The following is a 17046-nucleotide window of genomic DNA, read 5'->3' as shown; positions in this document are numbered from 1 at the left end:
AATTAAGAAAGAACATATTGGATAGTTAACAATTTTTGTGCGACTTGGTCTCTTATGTAATGGACATTGATTTCTATGTGTTGTGTTGTGGCATAGAAAACTAAATTTGAGGCAAGAGGGGATGCACTCTGATTGTCACATTATATTACTAGTCTTGCAACAAATGCCAAACCTAGTTTAAGAAACAAGCGTCTTAACCAAGCTATTTTAGTGGCAGTTTGTGTCAAGGCTCTATATTCAACCTCTATTGATGATAGAGCCACTATCTTTTGCTTATTAAAGCTTCATTGCACAATGTTAGATTGTAAAAATAAATAGTACCCTAATGCGGACCTCCTGTCGTGTAACTTGTTGGTCTAGTCTAAGTCAACATAGCAGTTTAATTGGAGTAGGGACTGTCTTGAAATAGGAGACCAAAATTGAGGGTGTTTTTAATGTACCTCGGTACTCATTTGCAAGACTGCCATTATAGTTGAGTGGGTTTTCTAAAAAACTTCCTTAGCTTGTTCATAGAGTAAGTTAATTTTAGTCTTGTCAAAGTTAGGAACTAAAGAGCCCTAACTGCACTTCTATAGATTGTTGGGTGTTCAAAGTTCGTTATCATCAGGATATAATTTAGCAATTGTTGAAAGAGGCGTGGCTGCTAGTTAGGCATCAAGTATATTTGATTTAGTGAGTATATCGCTAACATACTTGGTTTGACTTAGATGAAGTCTATGATAGGATCTAGACACCTCAACCCCATAAAATAATGAAGTGATCCCAATAATTTTATAGCAAAGTTGGTGTTGAGATGATTGATCAATTTTTTCAATCAAATCAAGGTTTTTGCTTTAAGCGAGATATCATCTACATACACTAATGCATACAATACTTGTTATTCAGATTTATAAATAAAAATACTATTATCATTCTTGGAACAAAAGAGTCTCCATTTTTGTAGAGTTGATATTAGTTTGTCAAATCAGACTCTAAGGGCTTGTTTGAGACTGTAGTGTGTCTTATTCAATTTATACACCAGTTTACATGCAATTTCTATTAGGTTATATAACCTCAAAACCCTTAGGTGTGACTTAAACATTTTTTCATCCAAATCCCCACCTAGGAATACATTGTTCATATCAATATATTTGATATCTTATCTATTTGCACAATAAGACAAAAAATAACTCTATTTGTGGTTGTTTTGACTATGGGGCTAAAGGTGTCAAAGTAGTCCACCTTTGGAGTTTGTTAGAACCCCTTTGTTACAAGTTTGACATTGTACCTTTGAACAATTTCATCTTAGTTAAATTTAACTTTGAATATCTAGTTATAGTTTATTAAATCCATGTAAAAGGTATATGACACAAAAGGACCATGTATTGTTAGCTAGAAGAGCATTTTACACAACTTGCATAACTGTTTTCTAATTAGGATTAGTCAAAGCTTCATTGACATTGATAGGTTTTGGTCTACTAGACTGTGTGACTATGTTAAGAAAATACAATGGTTGAGTTTTAGATTTAGACCTAGTGATGTTGAAGTAGTTGGATTGTGTTGTGATCAATTTCTAAATGGGAATGATTTTTTTGTTTCGTTAGTGGCAATTAGTCAAAAATGAAGATTCAAATTAGTGTTTTAGTTTAGACATAGTTGAAAGTGAAAATGACAGTTTAACAATTAAGTAGATAGATGGGTAGAAAGTTTATTTATGGACTCCATGGATTGTGGTAAGGATGAGTTTTATTTACGGACTTTGTGAACTATGGTGTGAATGTGTTTTGATAATGTGAACTCTATGGATTATGGTATGGATGAGTTTTGATATGTAAACTCTGTGGATTGTAGTTAAGATGAGTTTTAATTAATAGACTAGAGATGACAATTTTGGCCTGAATTTAGGGTCTCCAGCCTACCCTACCCTAATGGGAAAGGAATTCCTCAATAGAGATAAAAAAGAAGTTGGAGATGGGGACAAAAAACATCTTCGCAACCCAAAATGAGCTTAGGATGGGAATACATATGCTCTTTCTCCAGTCCATCTCGTTCCTATCTTTGCCTTTTTATTTAATATACTTGTTTAAAATACTAAAATATCCTTATAATTTTATATTATTTATGTTTTTCAAATTTATTTATGTTTTTTATTATGCATACTTTTTGGCATTTGAAATTTAGTTTTTAAGTTAATTTTATTATTTAATATGTTTATATTATATTTAAAGGATATGGGGAGAAGTTTTTTTCTGCGGGTAGAGGACAGAGAGAGAATTTTTTTCTTGGAGGTAAAGGATGAGAAATAATCTTTGTCATCTCAATAATGAAGATGGGTCGACGATAAAGACGATGATAAGGAATAAGGTATTCAGTCTCGCCCTTCCTCTCCTTGTTGCCAATTATGGACTTTATGGACTCTAATGAGGATAATAACATTGGATAACAGTACCTTATTGAGAAAGAAATTGAAGAAAAAAAAAGTTTGTTATTCCATAGCATTACCAGTTCAAAGTATCTTTATAAAGTAAGAAAATTAAGTTTTGATCATACTAGCATGGTTAACATAGACTTGCGATATTTCAAACCTTTGTTTTAGAAATAAATCTAAATAAAGCAAAAATAATCATCAATGAAGAAAACAAAATACTAGTAACCATTAACAAATGAAATAAGGGTTGGACCCTAAATTTTAGAGTGAACAAGTTCAAAAGGAAAATATGAAAGAGAATTATTATTATTAAAAGATAAAACTAGTTGTTTTGCAAGTTGACAGTTTAAACAATTTAACAACTCAAATTTTATAAATCCTAACAAGCTATAAGATACTAAAGGATGAAGTTTACTCGCTGAAACATGACCCAAACGAGGATGCCACTAATTTAGAAAAGAGATCAATGTTATAATTGTAGACTCAAGTTTTATAGGAAGATAGAGATAGGTAAGCTCAAATAATCTTCCCACTTTGTAACCCTTCTCAAGAGTTTGATCAGTCTACGGATCCTACACCTAACAACTAAAGAAAGGGAAGGTTATAGTTAGGCATGATTCACATAATTGTCCAATCAAGATAAGATTCAAAGTTAGATTGGGAACAAAGAATGTATCGAGTAGTGAAGATTAGAAGCATATGCATGCCCAACATGGGTGATAGGCATTTTGGTTTTATTTTCAATGTACATAGGTGGAAGAGAGGAGATGGGTGTTTCAGTTGTCAAAATAGAAAGAGTAAATGTAATATGATTGCAAAAAATCAAGTCAAAGAGCCAAAAAGTTTACTTAAAGTGATAGAGAAGACAACATACGAAAGAGAATTAGAAGAGATAACTTGTTTGAGAAGAGTCTCAAGATTACTCATGGTGATAGTTGTAGATCCCTCAAAGGCAGCAACAACAAAAGCAAGAGGTCCAAACTTAGAGGAATTCTCAGGTTTAAAAGATCCCTCTTTTAGTTTTGGTGGTCGAGTTGGGACAGTTTTCAAGATTATGTCCATTCTCATGATAATATTTGTATTCAATAGTAAAACAATCATAAAAATATATGATTAGGTTGGTGACCATTCTTACAATTTTTTGCTCTTGATTTTTGATAGTACTAAGAATGTGTGGTTACAAGGATAACATCAATTTATGGAAATTTATCTAAGCCAAGACGTGTCTATTTAAAGATAATCTTTTGAACACCAGTATCTAGAGTTGGGAGAGGACGTCAATGAATAAGGAAGCCCTAATTGCCTCATATTCCAGACATAAAACCATGAGAACTTGAATGGAGATGATCCTTACTAATATTACCTTGAGCCAACATGATTCCAAATAAGTTGTACACAAATAAGAAATTTACTTATTGGCTAACCTGGTTCCTATTTGAGATAATACAGAGTGATCCACAATTGATAATAGTGAGAAGTTCAATAGCTTCAAACCAATTAGCTAAAAAAATCTCAAATCTTCTTTGTAGTGTCAAAATCAAAAAATTGAATATGAATAGAAGTTATAAAGGTTTTACAAAACCATGTGATAATATGATGATTTTTGTTATCTCAGTTTTCAAGTCGTTCTATAAATTTAGTATCAGTTTCATCTTTCACTTGCACAGATTTAATATTATCTCCAGTAATATCACGCTAGAGTTTCTGCCCAATTAAAAAATTCTTCTTACTTCACATCCGCAAGTTATAGTTCAATCCAACCAATTTTCTCCATATTAAGGAGGAAATTAAAAACCAATTACGATGGATAATGGTAACACATAGTATAATATTTAGGTTGTTTTAGGGATAGGTTTGGCATAGGGCTGGATTCGAGCCGAGCCGAGCTCGGCTCGCAGCCAGCTCGGGCTCGGCTCGGCTTTTTGAGGGCCGGCTCGAGTTCGGCTCGAGCTCGACTCGAGCCGAATTCGGCTCGGCTCGAGTTCGGCTCGTTTTCAGTTCGGCTCGGTAACGGCTCGGCTCGGCTCGGCTCATTTTTTATATCAAAACGACACCGTTTTGTATATATATAAAAATCAAAACGACGCCGTTTTGTATAAAAAAATTTTTAAAAAAATATACCGAGCCAGCTCGGGCTCGGCTCGAGCTCGATCGAGCCGAGCTGAGCGCGGCTCGTTTCGGGCTCGAACCGAGCCGAGCCGAGCTCGAGCCCAAGCAGATTCGGCTCGAATCCAGCCCTAGTTTGGCAAGCCAATAAAAACAAACAAAAGAAAGGTATTATTTTAGGAAAATAAAAAAAAGGCAAACAAAAGAATTCATACGGGCGCTGATCCCATATTATCAAATGAAAATTTTATATTCAATTTGTATATATAATAATATAAAAAAGTACATATTAATACAATAAAATCAAGTTTATCATATATATATGTATATATATGTGAACTATTTGATTATCTGGTAGGCAAAGAATCCAAGTAGCCCAAGGAATATATTCTCGTGCCCAGAAGAAACCGACACACTCCTGCAACATCTTACGCAAGAGATTCTCGAGATGTGAATCGAATGAGGCTAAATTCGTAATTCACAGCCTACCACCATCATATCTACTTCCATTTTCTAACATGAATTATTATTTCAATTTTTGAATATGCTTAAATTGAACATGAATTGAATCCACCACATACTCTGTTTACATAAATTATTTATTTATTTTCAAGTTACTGATAAAACTTATATGTCACATTTTGAATGCGCAGATTCTTCTTTTTCTTATGAGAAGACACCCCTGAATTTATTATTTTGAATTTTTTTTTTTGTCAACTTTTCATGATCACTAGATTCTCCTATTTATAGAGATTGCAGGTGCCATAATCTTTGTCTTTATATATCCATCATAAACACATTTAAAATTTGATCGATCTTGTACCTCACTAAGAACAAAATCATTTGATTTGCCAACTATATATTCTTTCATAGGCCAAACTTTAGTGCAATTTCAAAAATAGATCTATGATATAATTTTTAAATTTTCATTAAAATTACTATTAACTATAAAAATAAAATTGTTATTTTAATAATATTATTAAAAAATATATAATTTTATCTCATTCTTCTCAAGTTTTAAAAATTAACATTTCACACCAAACCTCAACTTTGGAAAATAACTTTTTCTCCCTCAACTCTCTAGCTTTTTTCTTCGTCTCTATGGCTATCAACGACCATCAGTTTCTAGCTTAAACTCAATCACCAAAAACTTCCCCTCAAATCTATGAACGACGAAGCATTATTTTTCGAAAGATGATCCTCATTGTCTAAATCTAAAAGACGAAACATTGTCCTTTGATGACACTCGTCATCTAGATCTAGACGATGAAATGTTATCTTTTAACACACTTTTGTCTTTTAAATGAAAGTTTTGATCGAATTTTAGGAAAAGGTAGTCATTTGCTAGAAAAAGTAACCAAATTTCAAAATATTAAATCCTAAGGGGGAAAAGTGAAATTTTCAAACTTTAATTCTTGAAAATTTGTTAGTTTTTTCAAATCAATGAGAGAAAATAATATATAACTTTAATTATTTTAATATTACTGGATTTTACCTTTAACTTTAATAAAAAAGAATTTTTATATGACAATAGACTAAACTTTATGAGAGTATTTAAAAATTTTAACTATCACACACACACACACACACACATATATATATATATATATATTTGTTTTTTTAATCAACACTTGGTGAAAAATTATCTTTGGCCTTTTCCATAAACACACCAATCTTAATTTTCTTATATAATTATGACGTAATAAATATGATAAATAAATAAAATAATAAAAAGTGAATCTTCACCTTTTTCTTAAAATCTTTTTCATGTAGGGTTAAATCATAATCATAAATATTACTGACAATATGTAGATTATGTTGAGTGTCACGTTGTTCGCTTGATTCCTCAGAAGCCAATATGTTGCTTCGACGACACGTGTCGAAAACCCAGAGAAGATTTTTCATGTAACCGAGGGTTTATAAATAGTCCCCAGTTCGACACGTTTCCTCTGCCAAATCATTTAGGGTTTGTTTGGGGCATGGAGCAATGGAGCTCATTCATGCGTACGGCTGCAACTCCACTGCTTGAACTTTCAGTCTAAATCGGCAGCTGCCTGGATTTACACAGATGGAAAACTGGAAGGGTTTTTCCCCACTTATTTTACAGTCACATACATCACTTATCACTGTCACTTCTCTTCAATCTCTGCGCCTTCTGTTTTTTCACAGTTCACACCTCTTCTCAGATGCACACTTTTTTCTTTTTTGCTGTCCATTTCTGTTGTTTAATTTACCTCCACGCACGTTTCCTTTAAGCCATGAATATATACAACATTTCTCAAAATCTTGGTAATGTTATTTGTCTTATCCACCGGAGATTCAGATCAACAATATTTCAGCTTCTGTTTTATGAAATAGTGAGATTTACTCCTTAAATCTAATAAACCTCTACATAATTTTTAAATTAAGAATGGCTTTTTCTGGTCAAAGATCATATTTTCCATATTTTGATATAAAAAAACCCTAGCAACAACTGTCTTTGTCATGTGTCCATATAAAGTATGTTTTATTTTGTTAAAATAATATTATTTTAATATATCACAATGATCAGATTCGCAACTATTACACTAGATCTGTAAGGTGTAAGGTGTTCGTCGTGTATGATAGTTATTCAATCCTAATAGTTATCCAATCTCAATCTAATCGATCTTAGTTTCTTTCACAAGAGTGTCTCCTTTCACATATATTATTTGAACCTCGTTTGAACCCTAATCTATCACAATGGGTCTTTCGTTTTCACCACTCCTATATTGAAGATTAATTTGAAGGTTTCTAGGTGCATCTCATGTAACACAAGTTCATGAACATATTTTTAGGTGCATTCCATATAACACAAGTTTCTGAATAAATTTTTAGGTACATATCATGTGACACAAATTAAATGTTTGTACAACTCAAAGTTCATAGCACAAGTACATATTCATACATAATTCATGTATAAGTTCAAGTTTACATTCATATACAAGTTCAATGTTAGGTTACTAATGATTAATGTACAAGTTCAATGTTTTGTTCATGTATTTAAAATTTTAAAAGTCATTCTTATACTTATAAATACTCTAATGATTTTGTATTTGAAGCATGAATAAAAAATTGCAAGTCTCTTTCTCTCAAAAAACTCTCTCTCACATAAAGTTTTTTCCTTATAAAATTACCTCTCCTCTTTAACATCCTGACGTCAAATCACATGAACATTTGATAAACAAGTATGAATTATCTTTTTAACTCCTGATTTTGTATTTTTCCTATATTTAATTTAATTAAGAGGTATATCTCTATAGTTTAAAGGCCAAAGGACTATTTCCCACCCAAGGTATGTTACATTCTCAAGTTTTCCCCCTTTAATTATGAAAATATCAAATACCTACCCATGAGCAGTTAAATTTAACGGAACCCTAACGCCTTAAAATTTTATCTCTTTTTCCTCCCTTAACCCCTAAAAACTAACCATTTCCCCCTAGACCGAGTTTTGAAAAATAGCATTCCCCCCCTAAGGTTTAGTTTTCAATCCCCGATGCCTAATCCGGCGCCATCGCTGACGACGAAGCCTTCCCGACGTACCACCATGCTCCGACGGCCTCTCTTCTCTCCTCTGGAAAGTCGATCGGCTCAGATCTAGCATCGTCTTCGCTTGAAAATTTGAAGAGCTTCGTCTCCCGATGAAGCTCTTCAACTTTCCAGGCGAAGACGACACCAGATCTGGGCCGATCAACATTCTAGAGGAGAGAAGAGAGGTCGTTAGAGCATGATGGTGTGTCGGGAAGGCTTCGTTGTCGGCGATGACTCCAGATTTGGCATCGGGGATTGAAAACTAAACCCTAGGGGGGGGGGAATGCTATTTTTTAAAACTTGGCCTATGGGGAAATAGTTAGTTTTTAGCGGTTAGGGGGGAAAAGAAGATTAAATTTTAATTTATTTTTAATATTATAGATAAAAAGACGATTTTGCCCTTGAATCCTTTTTTTTAACAGTCTATAAATAGGTAAATGAGCTTTTTAAAGTTAACGGGTGAGAATGTACAGAAAAAGTATACCTTGGGTGGGAAATAGTCCTTTGGCCTAGTTAAAATTGCGAAACTTGAACTATAGCATAATTAATTAAACCCCGGGGTAAATAAAATTACTGTATATTTCAAGGAAATTTATTTTAAAATTTAATTACATGTGACTGATCGATCCTTTATTTTTGAGTTAAAGCTGGGTTGCATGAAGAGAGGACGAGGTAGACTGAATGTATTAACCAGATTTGACTGCTGACTGAAGAGAAAGACTATCAGTTCAGTTCAATTGCACAAGAGTCAAGAGCTAGCACGCAGTAACTTTGATAATTTGTTTTTCTCTGTGTTTCTTTGTATAATATAATAATTAATTTGGTCATCTCCAATCAATTTTTCACATCACCCAACTTCAGAAAATGTTTTAATGATTATATGGTAACATTTTCCTGTGTTATATTTATGTCCATGGAAAGCTTAAACTTTAGATAACATATATAGTATAACAAACCTTTTTAAAAAATTTCCATTTTGATTTTAAAGCTTTTGGAAAAGAATTGTGATAAAATTAAGTTGAATTTTCGCATATATAGTAAGATGGGTTGTTCAGGTCCGATTGAGGATAGTGATGGTACAACTTTTCTCCTTTTGATGGAATTTTTTTTTTAAGATAAGATGGCATAGGCATCGAATACACACACACACACACTCGAATGCATACATCTTTTTGAAAGCGAGAGATAGTTAAACTTTATTAAGATGTTAATTGTAACACAATCCCTCAATTAGAACATGGTAATTATATATGTAACATTGGAATAAGCTTTTCCTGTCATTATAAATATTACAAGCAATAGTTAATGCAGACATTTAACTTTTTAATAAAATTATGCATATTCACTTTGAATACATAAATAGATATATATTTAATATGTATCATCATATGATTGAATGATTTTGAATTAAAAATAAAATGAGAAGATATATATAAATATGTATATATTTATGAACTCAAAATTTATACGTATAATATTACTCTTTAAGTTTTACGTTCAATGAGACGATAGCTAAATTCTAGAAAATAATATTTGTTTTGTGCAGTAGTATATTTTAAATATTTTTTACTGAAAAGTTTAAGAGGTGATAAATTTTCCTTGCTGTTTTAATGTATGTGTTAAATTTTCCTTGTTTCCGCAATTAACCATTTCATTATAGATAAGCAAGATTCATTATCTCATAATCCATCTTAATTTGAGAGGGATAAGGTTTTTTTTAAAACCTTTTTATTTATTTAATCAGGACATTAATGTTCATGTGTGAACTTGTTTTAACAAATGGTAAAGGGTGGGTTTCACAGGTAGAGACTTTGGGTTCAAATACCCTCGGTGACATATTAAAATGAGATTTTTAATTTATCTGATTAAGTAATTGTGAGGTTAATTATTGAACCCAGAATTTAATTTGTTTGGTGTAATTGTTCTTACCTTGAAGGGACAGTTCGACCTAGGTGAAATTCTTCATTAAAAAAAAAAAAATCCAATGATTAAAACGGTTAGTGATAATTAGTAATATTTAGGGTGTGTTTGGTAATTGAATTCTTCAAAAAAAAATCTTGAATAAAAAGCATATGCAAAAACTATTTTCTTTTTGTCAATTTTAATCCAAACAAGAACGTATCCATTAAACTAAGTAATTGCAATTGTTAGAAAAAATACTTGAAATCTTAACGTGTCCTTCTTTAGTTAGTCTCCTTGAAAGTTGAAATTCCTCATTCAAAGTCTAAATCAATCAAATTGCATACGCAAAGTTGCCCTAATTAAAAGTTAGAAATTCCTTACCTAAATTCCTCATTTTTCACGTTTATATATAATGAGAAAATCATTTAAAAAAAAAAAAAAACACACTTCCTCCTATGCACATATGTTAAGGAAAATAAATAAATAAAATATAATTCCTCCATGTTCATTTATAACTTGTTTCTTTTTAGAGCTAATCCAATATCTAATACTTGTTTCCTTAAAACTTAAAGGCTGTATTATGGAAACTTAAAGACTTTTAATTTGAAAAAATTATATTTTTATAAATATGCCGTGTAATTTCTGTAAAATGGCTAAATTTGCTACTTTGATCTTCAAGTTAGAAAGGAATCTCTCTCTAATAATTTATTACCCATATTCATTAATTTGACCAAGTCTCAAATGTATATAAAGGGTAAATTACAAGTGCTATAAAAGGAATTTGTCTAAAGAAATAAAACTTGTCCCTATCATAATTGTATAACATTTGCATTGTAACATTGTAGAATGTTATGGTGATTTATTGATTAGTACTTTGTATTAATTTAATTAGGAGAGGTCCACATGCTTGTTACATATAGATTACTACCTGAAATGCCTTCAATATGAAAGAAAAATTCATTAACATTGTACTTGTGTTTAATTAATTTTAATATATTTTATATTTAATGAGATAATAAAATGGGACTTGGAAATCTTGTTAAATTTTATAAAATATTTCTAATAAATTTTATTTATATATCAATTTTAACATGATAAATGAGAAATTGACTATTCATATAGGGCATGTAGCCTTACTAACATGTAAACAAAGCCTTGAATTATCTTCCAAAGAAATAAGAGTAATATTATGTGTATATATTTTTAATTATAATTTAAGTAAATAAATAATGTGTTATCGTGTGATTTAATATTTTTTTATCTTTAATTCAAAATCATCTACTTACATGATGGCATATCATTCGTATACCTAAAACTGTGTATAATATTTATTTAATAGGATATCTAAATATTAATTATAAAAATTGTAAAGTGAAAAAGTTGGTCATCAATTTTGAGAATACTAAAGTATTGACGTCCAGCAGTCACCAGACATTGCTATGAGAAGCTTTTGTATTACATGTTGACACCCAGTAGCCATTGCTATGTCACAAAGACATTACATGGTAAAACCAAAAATAAAAATAAAAATGAGTAAAGATTTAAAATAGAATTTTTATGAATGGTAATTGCTATTGTTTAATGGTTAGTCTTGCGCAGATATAGACAAAATCTGAAGAACACAGTGAAAAACCTGGGATATTTACAGTGTTTGAACTGTTGCTGGAAAAAAAAATCCTGAGATAGATGTAAGAAGAGGGAACTGTATCTAACAAGTATAAAGATAAAGCAAACACAAAAACAACATCTATCTCTCCAACCAATTCCCAGGGTTTCCATTTCTCTCTTTTATTTTCTCTTTTAATGCCCTATAAAAACACTCTTTCATTAAAGTTTCTTACTTGTTAACCAAGACTAGAAAAACCTAAAAGAAAAAGGAAAAAGAGAAAAAAAAATTATGGGAAGGGGAAGAGTTGAACTGAAGAGGATAGAGAACAAAATTAATAGGCAAGTTACATTTGCTAAGAGAAGAAATGGGTTGCTAAAAAAGGCTTATGAACTCTCCGTTCTTTGTGATGCTGAAGTTGGTCTCATCGTTTTCTCCAACAGGGGAAAGCTTTATGAGTTTTGTAGCAGCTCTAGGTACCATCATCATCTTCTTCTTCATCTTCATCCTTACATTTCTTTTCCTTTTTTTTCTATAAATTTTTAATCTGTTTTTCTCCAAGCTCGTTTCTTTCTTATTTATGAGTGTTTGTGCAAGATCTGCAGTTGTTTTAAAACAAATTTATTGTTACGTGTTTGATGAGATTTGGTGGTTTTTGTAAGCAAAGACAAGTCATTTTTGCCCTTTTCCTCTTTCAATTTTCTTGAAACCTGTGGTTTAGGGTTTTCATTTGCTGTAACTCTTTCTGGTTTGATTAGTTTTCGTCATTTCAAGACAAAATATATCTTTTTATTTCATTGTGGATCGATGTTCTTGTAAAGATCCCCTCTTCCTCTCCCTTATCTTGGATTATTACATTATTAATTCAGGTTTCACATAATTATAAACAGATAATTACAAAATAAAATTTGCTTTATGTTTAGCTATTTGCCATTTTTCTAACCTATTTTTCGATAACAATCATAAAAGAGAGTGAGCTGTGTAGCTTTATAAACACTTGCCTTTATTTGTTTTCTTCTAATTAAAATCAAACAAACTTCAGAACGTCTTGTTGATCACTGGTTTTTTTTTAAAGGGAGGCTCGATCTTCACTGGGTTATTTTCTTAATTAAAAATAATTAAGTTTTTGCAAAGTAATAAGATCGAGGAAACCGGTGCTACTTCTTGACCCTAATTATTATCGGTTTCAGGTCTAATACTGATTTAATTACTGTGGTGATTCACTGCCATGGATGTGATGTTTTGCAGAGTTTAGTTAGCTGAACTTTGTGGTGCAACTAGGACAACTCTTATTTAGGAGATTGAGATAGAAAAAAAAAAAAAAGCTTCTGTTTTTTTTCATCTAAAGCTGCAGATCTGTAAACCCATCAAACAATGTTTTCCCTAGTTGAAGTTCCTTCTTTATATTGGTTTTTCTTCAACTTTTTGTATAAAAAATTTAGGTTGCAATAACGGTTTAAGAAACACGCAGTCTGCTATATACTGAAGTTTGCTCTGACAGAAATCATACAAAATTAGTTTAGAAAATAATATTGCCTGGGAAGCGAATTTATTTTATTTATTTTTTCAGGGCCACCAAAATTTTTATTATATAAAATTCATCAATTTTTCTAACGAAAAAACAACCCTTGATCTTGAATATAAATGTTTCCTTTTGCTTTTGTTTTTTTCTTGGTTATACTCTTTTCTTTTGTTCACTGCAGATATAATTATTTGGTCTACCAAAAAAAAAGGGTTTTTGAGAGAAAAAAATTAGAAGCATCCCTAAATATGCTCCTAACTTGAAGCAAGCTTTTGGATTTGTTTGATTTTTGTGTTTTATTATGCTTCTTTTTTTTTTTCTCTAATGTCTCTCACACATCCACACAACTTTTTTATTTTCCGGTAAAGATCTTTTCGTTTTTTTTTTCCTCAGAGATTGTTTGGGTTAGTGTAGATAATATTAATTACAGAAAAATCTTCTTTATTGCTGCTTGTGTGACCACATCAACAAAAATCATAAGCACAATTATTCTTGTTAATTTTAGTAAATAAATTTTATGTTTCTTTGAAAGACTTTTCAAACTGATTGAGAGTCGGCTTTGATGATGAGCAAAAAAAAAAAAAAAAAAATCTAATAATGCAGTGATTGAGTTTAATTATGGAATTTTTGCAGAGAAATAGTTTTAAAATGGTATAAACCGAATCCTTAATCTCCAAATTGAATTTCAAAGCAAATTCTGACTTAATTTATAGCTAGAATTTTTTTTTTTTTTGGGTTAATCATTATCAAATGTGGCTTTAATTTAATGTCAAGTTAGAGACCTCTTGGTGCTATTCTTTCAAGTGAAAAATCTGGGTAACTAAGTTTAGGACTTAGCTTAAAAACTTATTGTCAATGCAAACAAACAAAAAAGATCGGAAGTAGAAAGTAGGATTTATTACAAGTACTTTTGGACTTCTGAGGAGAATCAATATACTTGTAAGAGAAGAGAAAATGAAGACTTAAATACTGAGATGCCTTGATTATGTTTTCCATAGTTAGTTGATGATCTTGCTTTTTTTTTTTTTTTTTGGGGTTTACTAAGATTTGGTTATTGAGCTTTGCTCATATTGGGTGAAAATTCCTTAGCATGTTCATTGGCAACACCATACATGAGGTAATATTGGTGATTGGAATCCATTTTCTCTTAAAAGAATTTGAACGATGTAAGGGATGTTCAATTAAATGTCTTCAAGTGATTTAGCTTGTGATTACTAGTTCTGGTTACCATATTAATATTATGAGAATTACCGGAGGGAGAAATTCAGAACTTTAATCTATTGTTGTGTGCCTTATTTCTTGTGGAGAACATTTTGTTTTTTAAATTAGCCTTAGACTACTTATGGTTGAATTTGATCAAAATCATGATATTTATATCTTTCATAGTTTATTTCCAGTTTTTGGGGTTTTACAAGTTTTAATCTTGGGACTAACGACATTGTTATGTTATTTTTTTCTGCTTAAATCGTAATTAGCATGATGAAAACCCTGGACCGGTACCAAAGATGCAGCTATGGCGCACTGGATGCTAACCGGGCAGGCAATGAGTCACAGGTGAATTCACATTTTCACACCAATTTCACAAAGAAAACACACTCCTTCCGATGAAGATATGAGGAAATGGTTATGATATATGTATCTTCCTGAAGCAGGGAACTTACCAGGAGTATTTGAAGCTGAAAACCAGCGTCGAGGTCCTGCAGCGATCTCAGAGGTGATTTACTATTGCTTTGCTTCAAATTATTTTAATTTCTACAATCAGGACTCAATGTTTTGTCCACAAATACATAGAACAAAAATTAGTTTATAATTTGCAATGGTACATACAGAAACCTTCTGGGGGAAGATCTTGGTCCGCTGAGCACAAAAGAGCTTGATCAACTTGAGAATCAGTTGGAGACATCCTTGAAGCACATCAGGACTACTAAGGTACATATATGCATGAGAAACTTTTAGAATGATATATGAATTTAGCTGAAAATTTTAAGAAAGTTTCTGGTCAAAGATAAACCTAAAATGCATGCGATTGACCATCAGATTTTGCTTTTGTCGAAGACGTAATTTGCATTTTGTTCTTTGTTTATTAAGGCTCTTGCTAACACTAAGCCATTAATTTGTTATTTATTAGCAAATTAATGTAAACTAAGTTTGGTCTTGTGTTAGATTTCAGTTGTAATTAATAACAAGACTGCAAACCCAAAGCCTAATTAACATCTCTCACTAATAACTAATCACTTTCAAAGTCTCACGTAGCTTAAACTCAGTGTCACAACACTCATTTAACATTTTACTTGGTGGATATTAGGGTTGGATTCTAGTCAAGTTTGTTTAAATTCGAGTTTGAACGAATCTGAAATGAGTTTAAAACTAATAAATTTAAGTATAAGAGTTAAATATTTTTTAGCTTGAGTTTTACGGATGTTTAATTCATCGAACCTGTGAACGTAAAAAAATTTAATATAAATCAATTAAAATGATATCGTTTTTACTAATATATCCCCATTATCCCTCAAAAATACGGTACCAACTTTTAGGATCAACCAAAATGTCTGTCTGTTTCTTCCCTTCCACCATCAGCTTCCTTCACTACTTTTCTGCACTGTGTTGTCTTTCTCTCTCAACCCTCAGAATCTAGTAGTTAGGATCTCTGTTGGCTTTTTATTTGCTCAAAATATGAGACTCTGATGATTCTCATTCTCTGACTCCCAACATATTTCTTTTTCCTCCACTCATCTTATTTAATTTTGTTTTTCATGGGACTGTTAAGGCTAAAATTACGTAGTAAATTTTCTTTCTTGTTAGTTGTTTTGGCACAATTGACATTATAATAGGGAATTGTTATTTACATCATGACAACTTTGGAGAAATTCTCACAGAATTATTATTTTTTTCTTAAAATGATTTACAGACACAAGTTATGGTTGATCAACTTGGCGAACTTCAAAAGAGAGTATGTTAATAAAACGTGTCACAGAATTATGAATTTTTGTTTACAGTTAGTGGCTCTATTGCTAAATGCCATTTTACCTATTTCAACTTTTAATATATTCAGGAACAAATGCTTCTTGAAACTAACAAGGCTCTGAGAATGAAGGTACCAATTTCTCATTGTCATTGAATTTGCAACTTCTTGTTAAGACCCCCTAGAGATCCAAGCAAAACATTATCGAAGATGGGTGAAAACTAATTAAATTTTCCATTTTGAAGCAGTTTGAGGAAAGCAGTGCGCAAGTTCCTCTTCGACTGGCATGGGATCAAACTGGGGCTGAAAACATGACATACAACACTCGTCTCCCCGCTCATTCAGAAGGGTTTTTCCAACCCCTGGGAGCGAACGCCAATATCCAGATGGGGTATATATCTTAACTAACTAAATTTATTGAAAATTTTACCTGAACTCAACAACTGATAATGTTCATAAATGCTTCGTTAATATGTGACAGATACAATCCAATGCTGGTGAATACTATTGGTGCGGAGGAAGAGGTGAGTGTTAGTGTTGCAGGCCAAACTCAGACTGTGAATGGATATATTCCAGGATGGATGCTTTGATTATAAGTTGGGTGAATTGACTGAGTTTTTTTGCTTGGTTTTCATGGTTGTGGTCATCTTCTTCATGCAGCATGTAATTATGTATGAGTAAAACTCTTTTTAAGTATTGTTTGTATTTTGTGTAATTTCAGTGAGAAATGACTGATGCTTTTATTATTGTGTTGCTTAATGGAAAACTTCTAAACCTTTTTTTATTTATTTGCTGGGTGTCTATTCCATTTTCATCTTAATAATTCTCATATCACTTCTCTTGTCTTGTTTTCGTATTATTTTTGTTATTTAGGGATGAAATTAATTATTTTCAAGTATCAAGTCTTTCTGAATAAAATTTAAGCGTATTTAAATTTTGATACACAAATGTATACAGTTATGATATGTCATCATGTGATTGGATATTATTTT

At 31.4% G+C, this 17046-nt stretch overlaps 1 protein-coding gene across 2 annotated transcripts; it reads left to right on the top strand.

The window, feature by feature from the left end:
* Positions 1–11680: 11680 nt before the first annotated feature.
* Positions 11681–16842, top strand: LOC123210467 (agamous-like MADS-box protein MADS2). 2 transcript variants are annotated; one of them, XM_044628843.1, is made up of 8 exons: positions 11681–12046; positions 14568–14646; positions 14745–14806; positions 14922–15021; positions 16001–16042; positions 16145–16186; positions 16303–16445; positions 16536–16842. In XM_044628843.1, the coding sequence occupies exons 1-8, from the start codon at positions 11862–11864 to the stop codon at positions 16642–16644; spliced, it is 762 nt and encodes a 253-aa protein (XP_044484778.1). In that variant the 5' UTR covers positions 11681–11861; the 3' UTR covers positions 16645–16842. The 2 variants fall into 2 exon arrangements, with proteins under 2 accessions (XP_044484778.1, XP_044484777.1); XM_044628842.1 differs by having other exon boundaries at positions 16300–16445.
* Positions 16843–17046: the final 204 nt, after the last annotated feature.

The sequence above is a fragment of the Mangifera indica genome, chromosome 3, assembly GCF_011075055.1.
Source record: "Mangifera indica cultivar Alphonso chromosome 3, CATAS_Mindica_2.1, whole genome shotgun sequence".
In the NCBI taxonomy this organism is placed as follows: domain Eukaryota; kingdom Viridiplantae; phylum Streptophyta; class Magnoliopsida; order Sapindales; family Anacardiaceae; genus Mangifera; species Mangifera indica.
This window is presented reverse-complemented; position numbering and strand designations above follow the sequence as displayed.

Excerpts from the sequence above, each read along its gene's own strand:
- LOC123210467 (XM_044628842.1), top strand. The coding sequence starts at position 11,862 with ATGGGAAGGGGAAGAGTTGAACTGAAGAGGATAGAGAACAAAATTAAT. Across the intron at positions 16,187-16,299 it reads ACAAGGCTCTGAGAATGAAG|CAGTTTGAGGAAAGCAGTGC; the intron begins GTACCAATTTCT and ends TCCATTTTGAAG. Across the intron at positions 16,446-16,535 it reads AACGCCAATATCCAGATGGG|ATACAATCCAATGCTGGTGA; the intron begins GTATATATCTTA and ends AATATGTGACAG.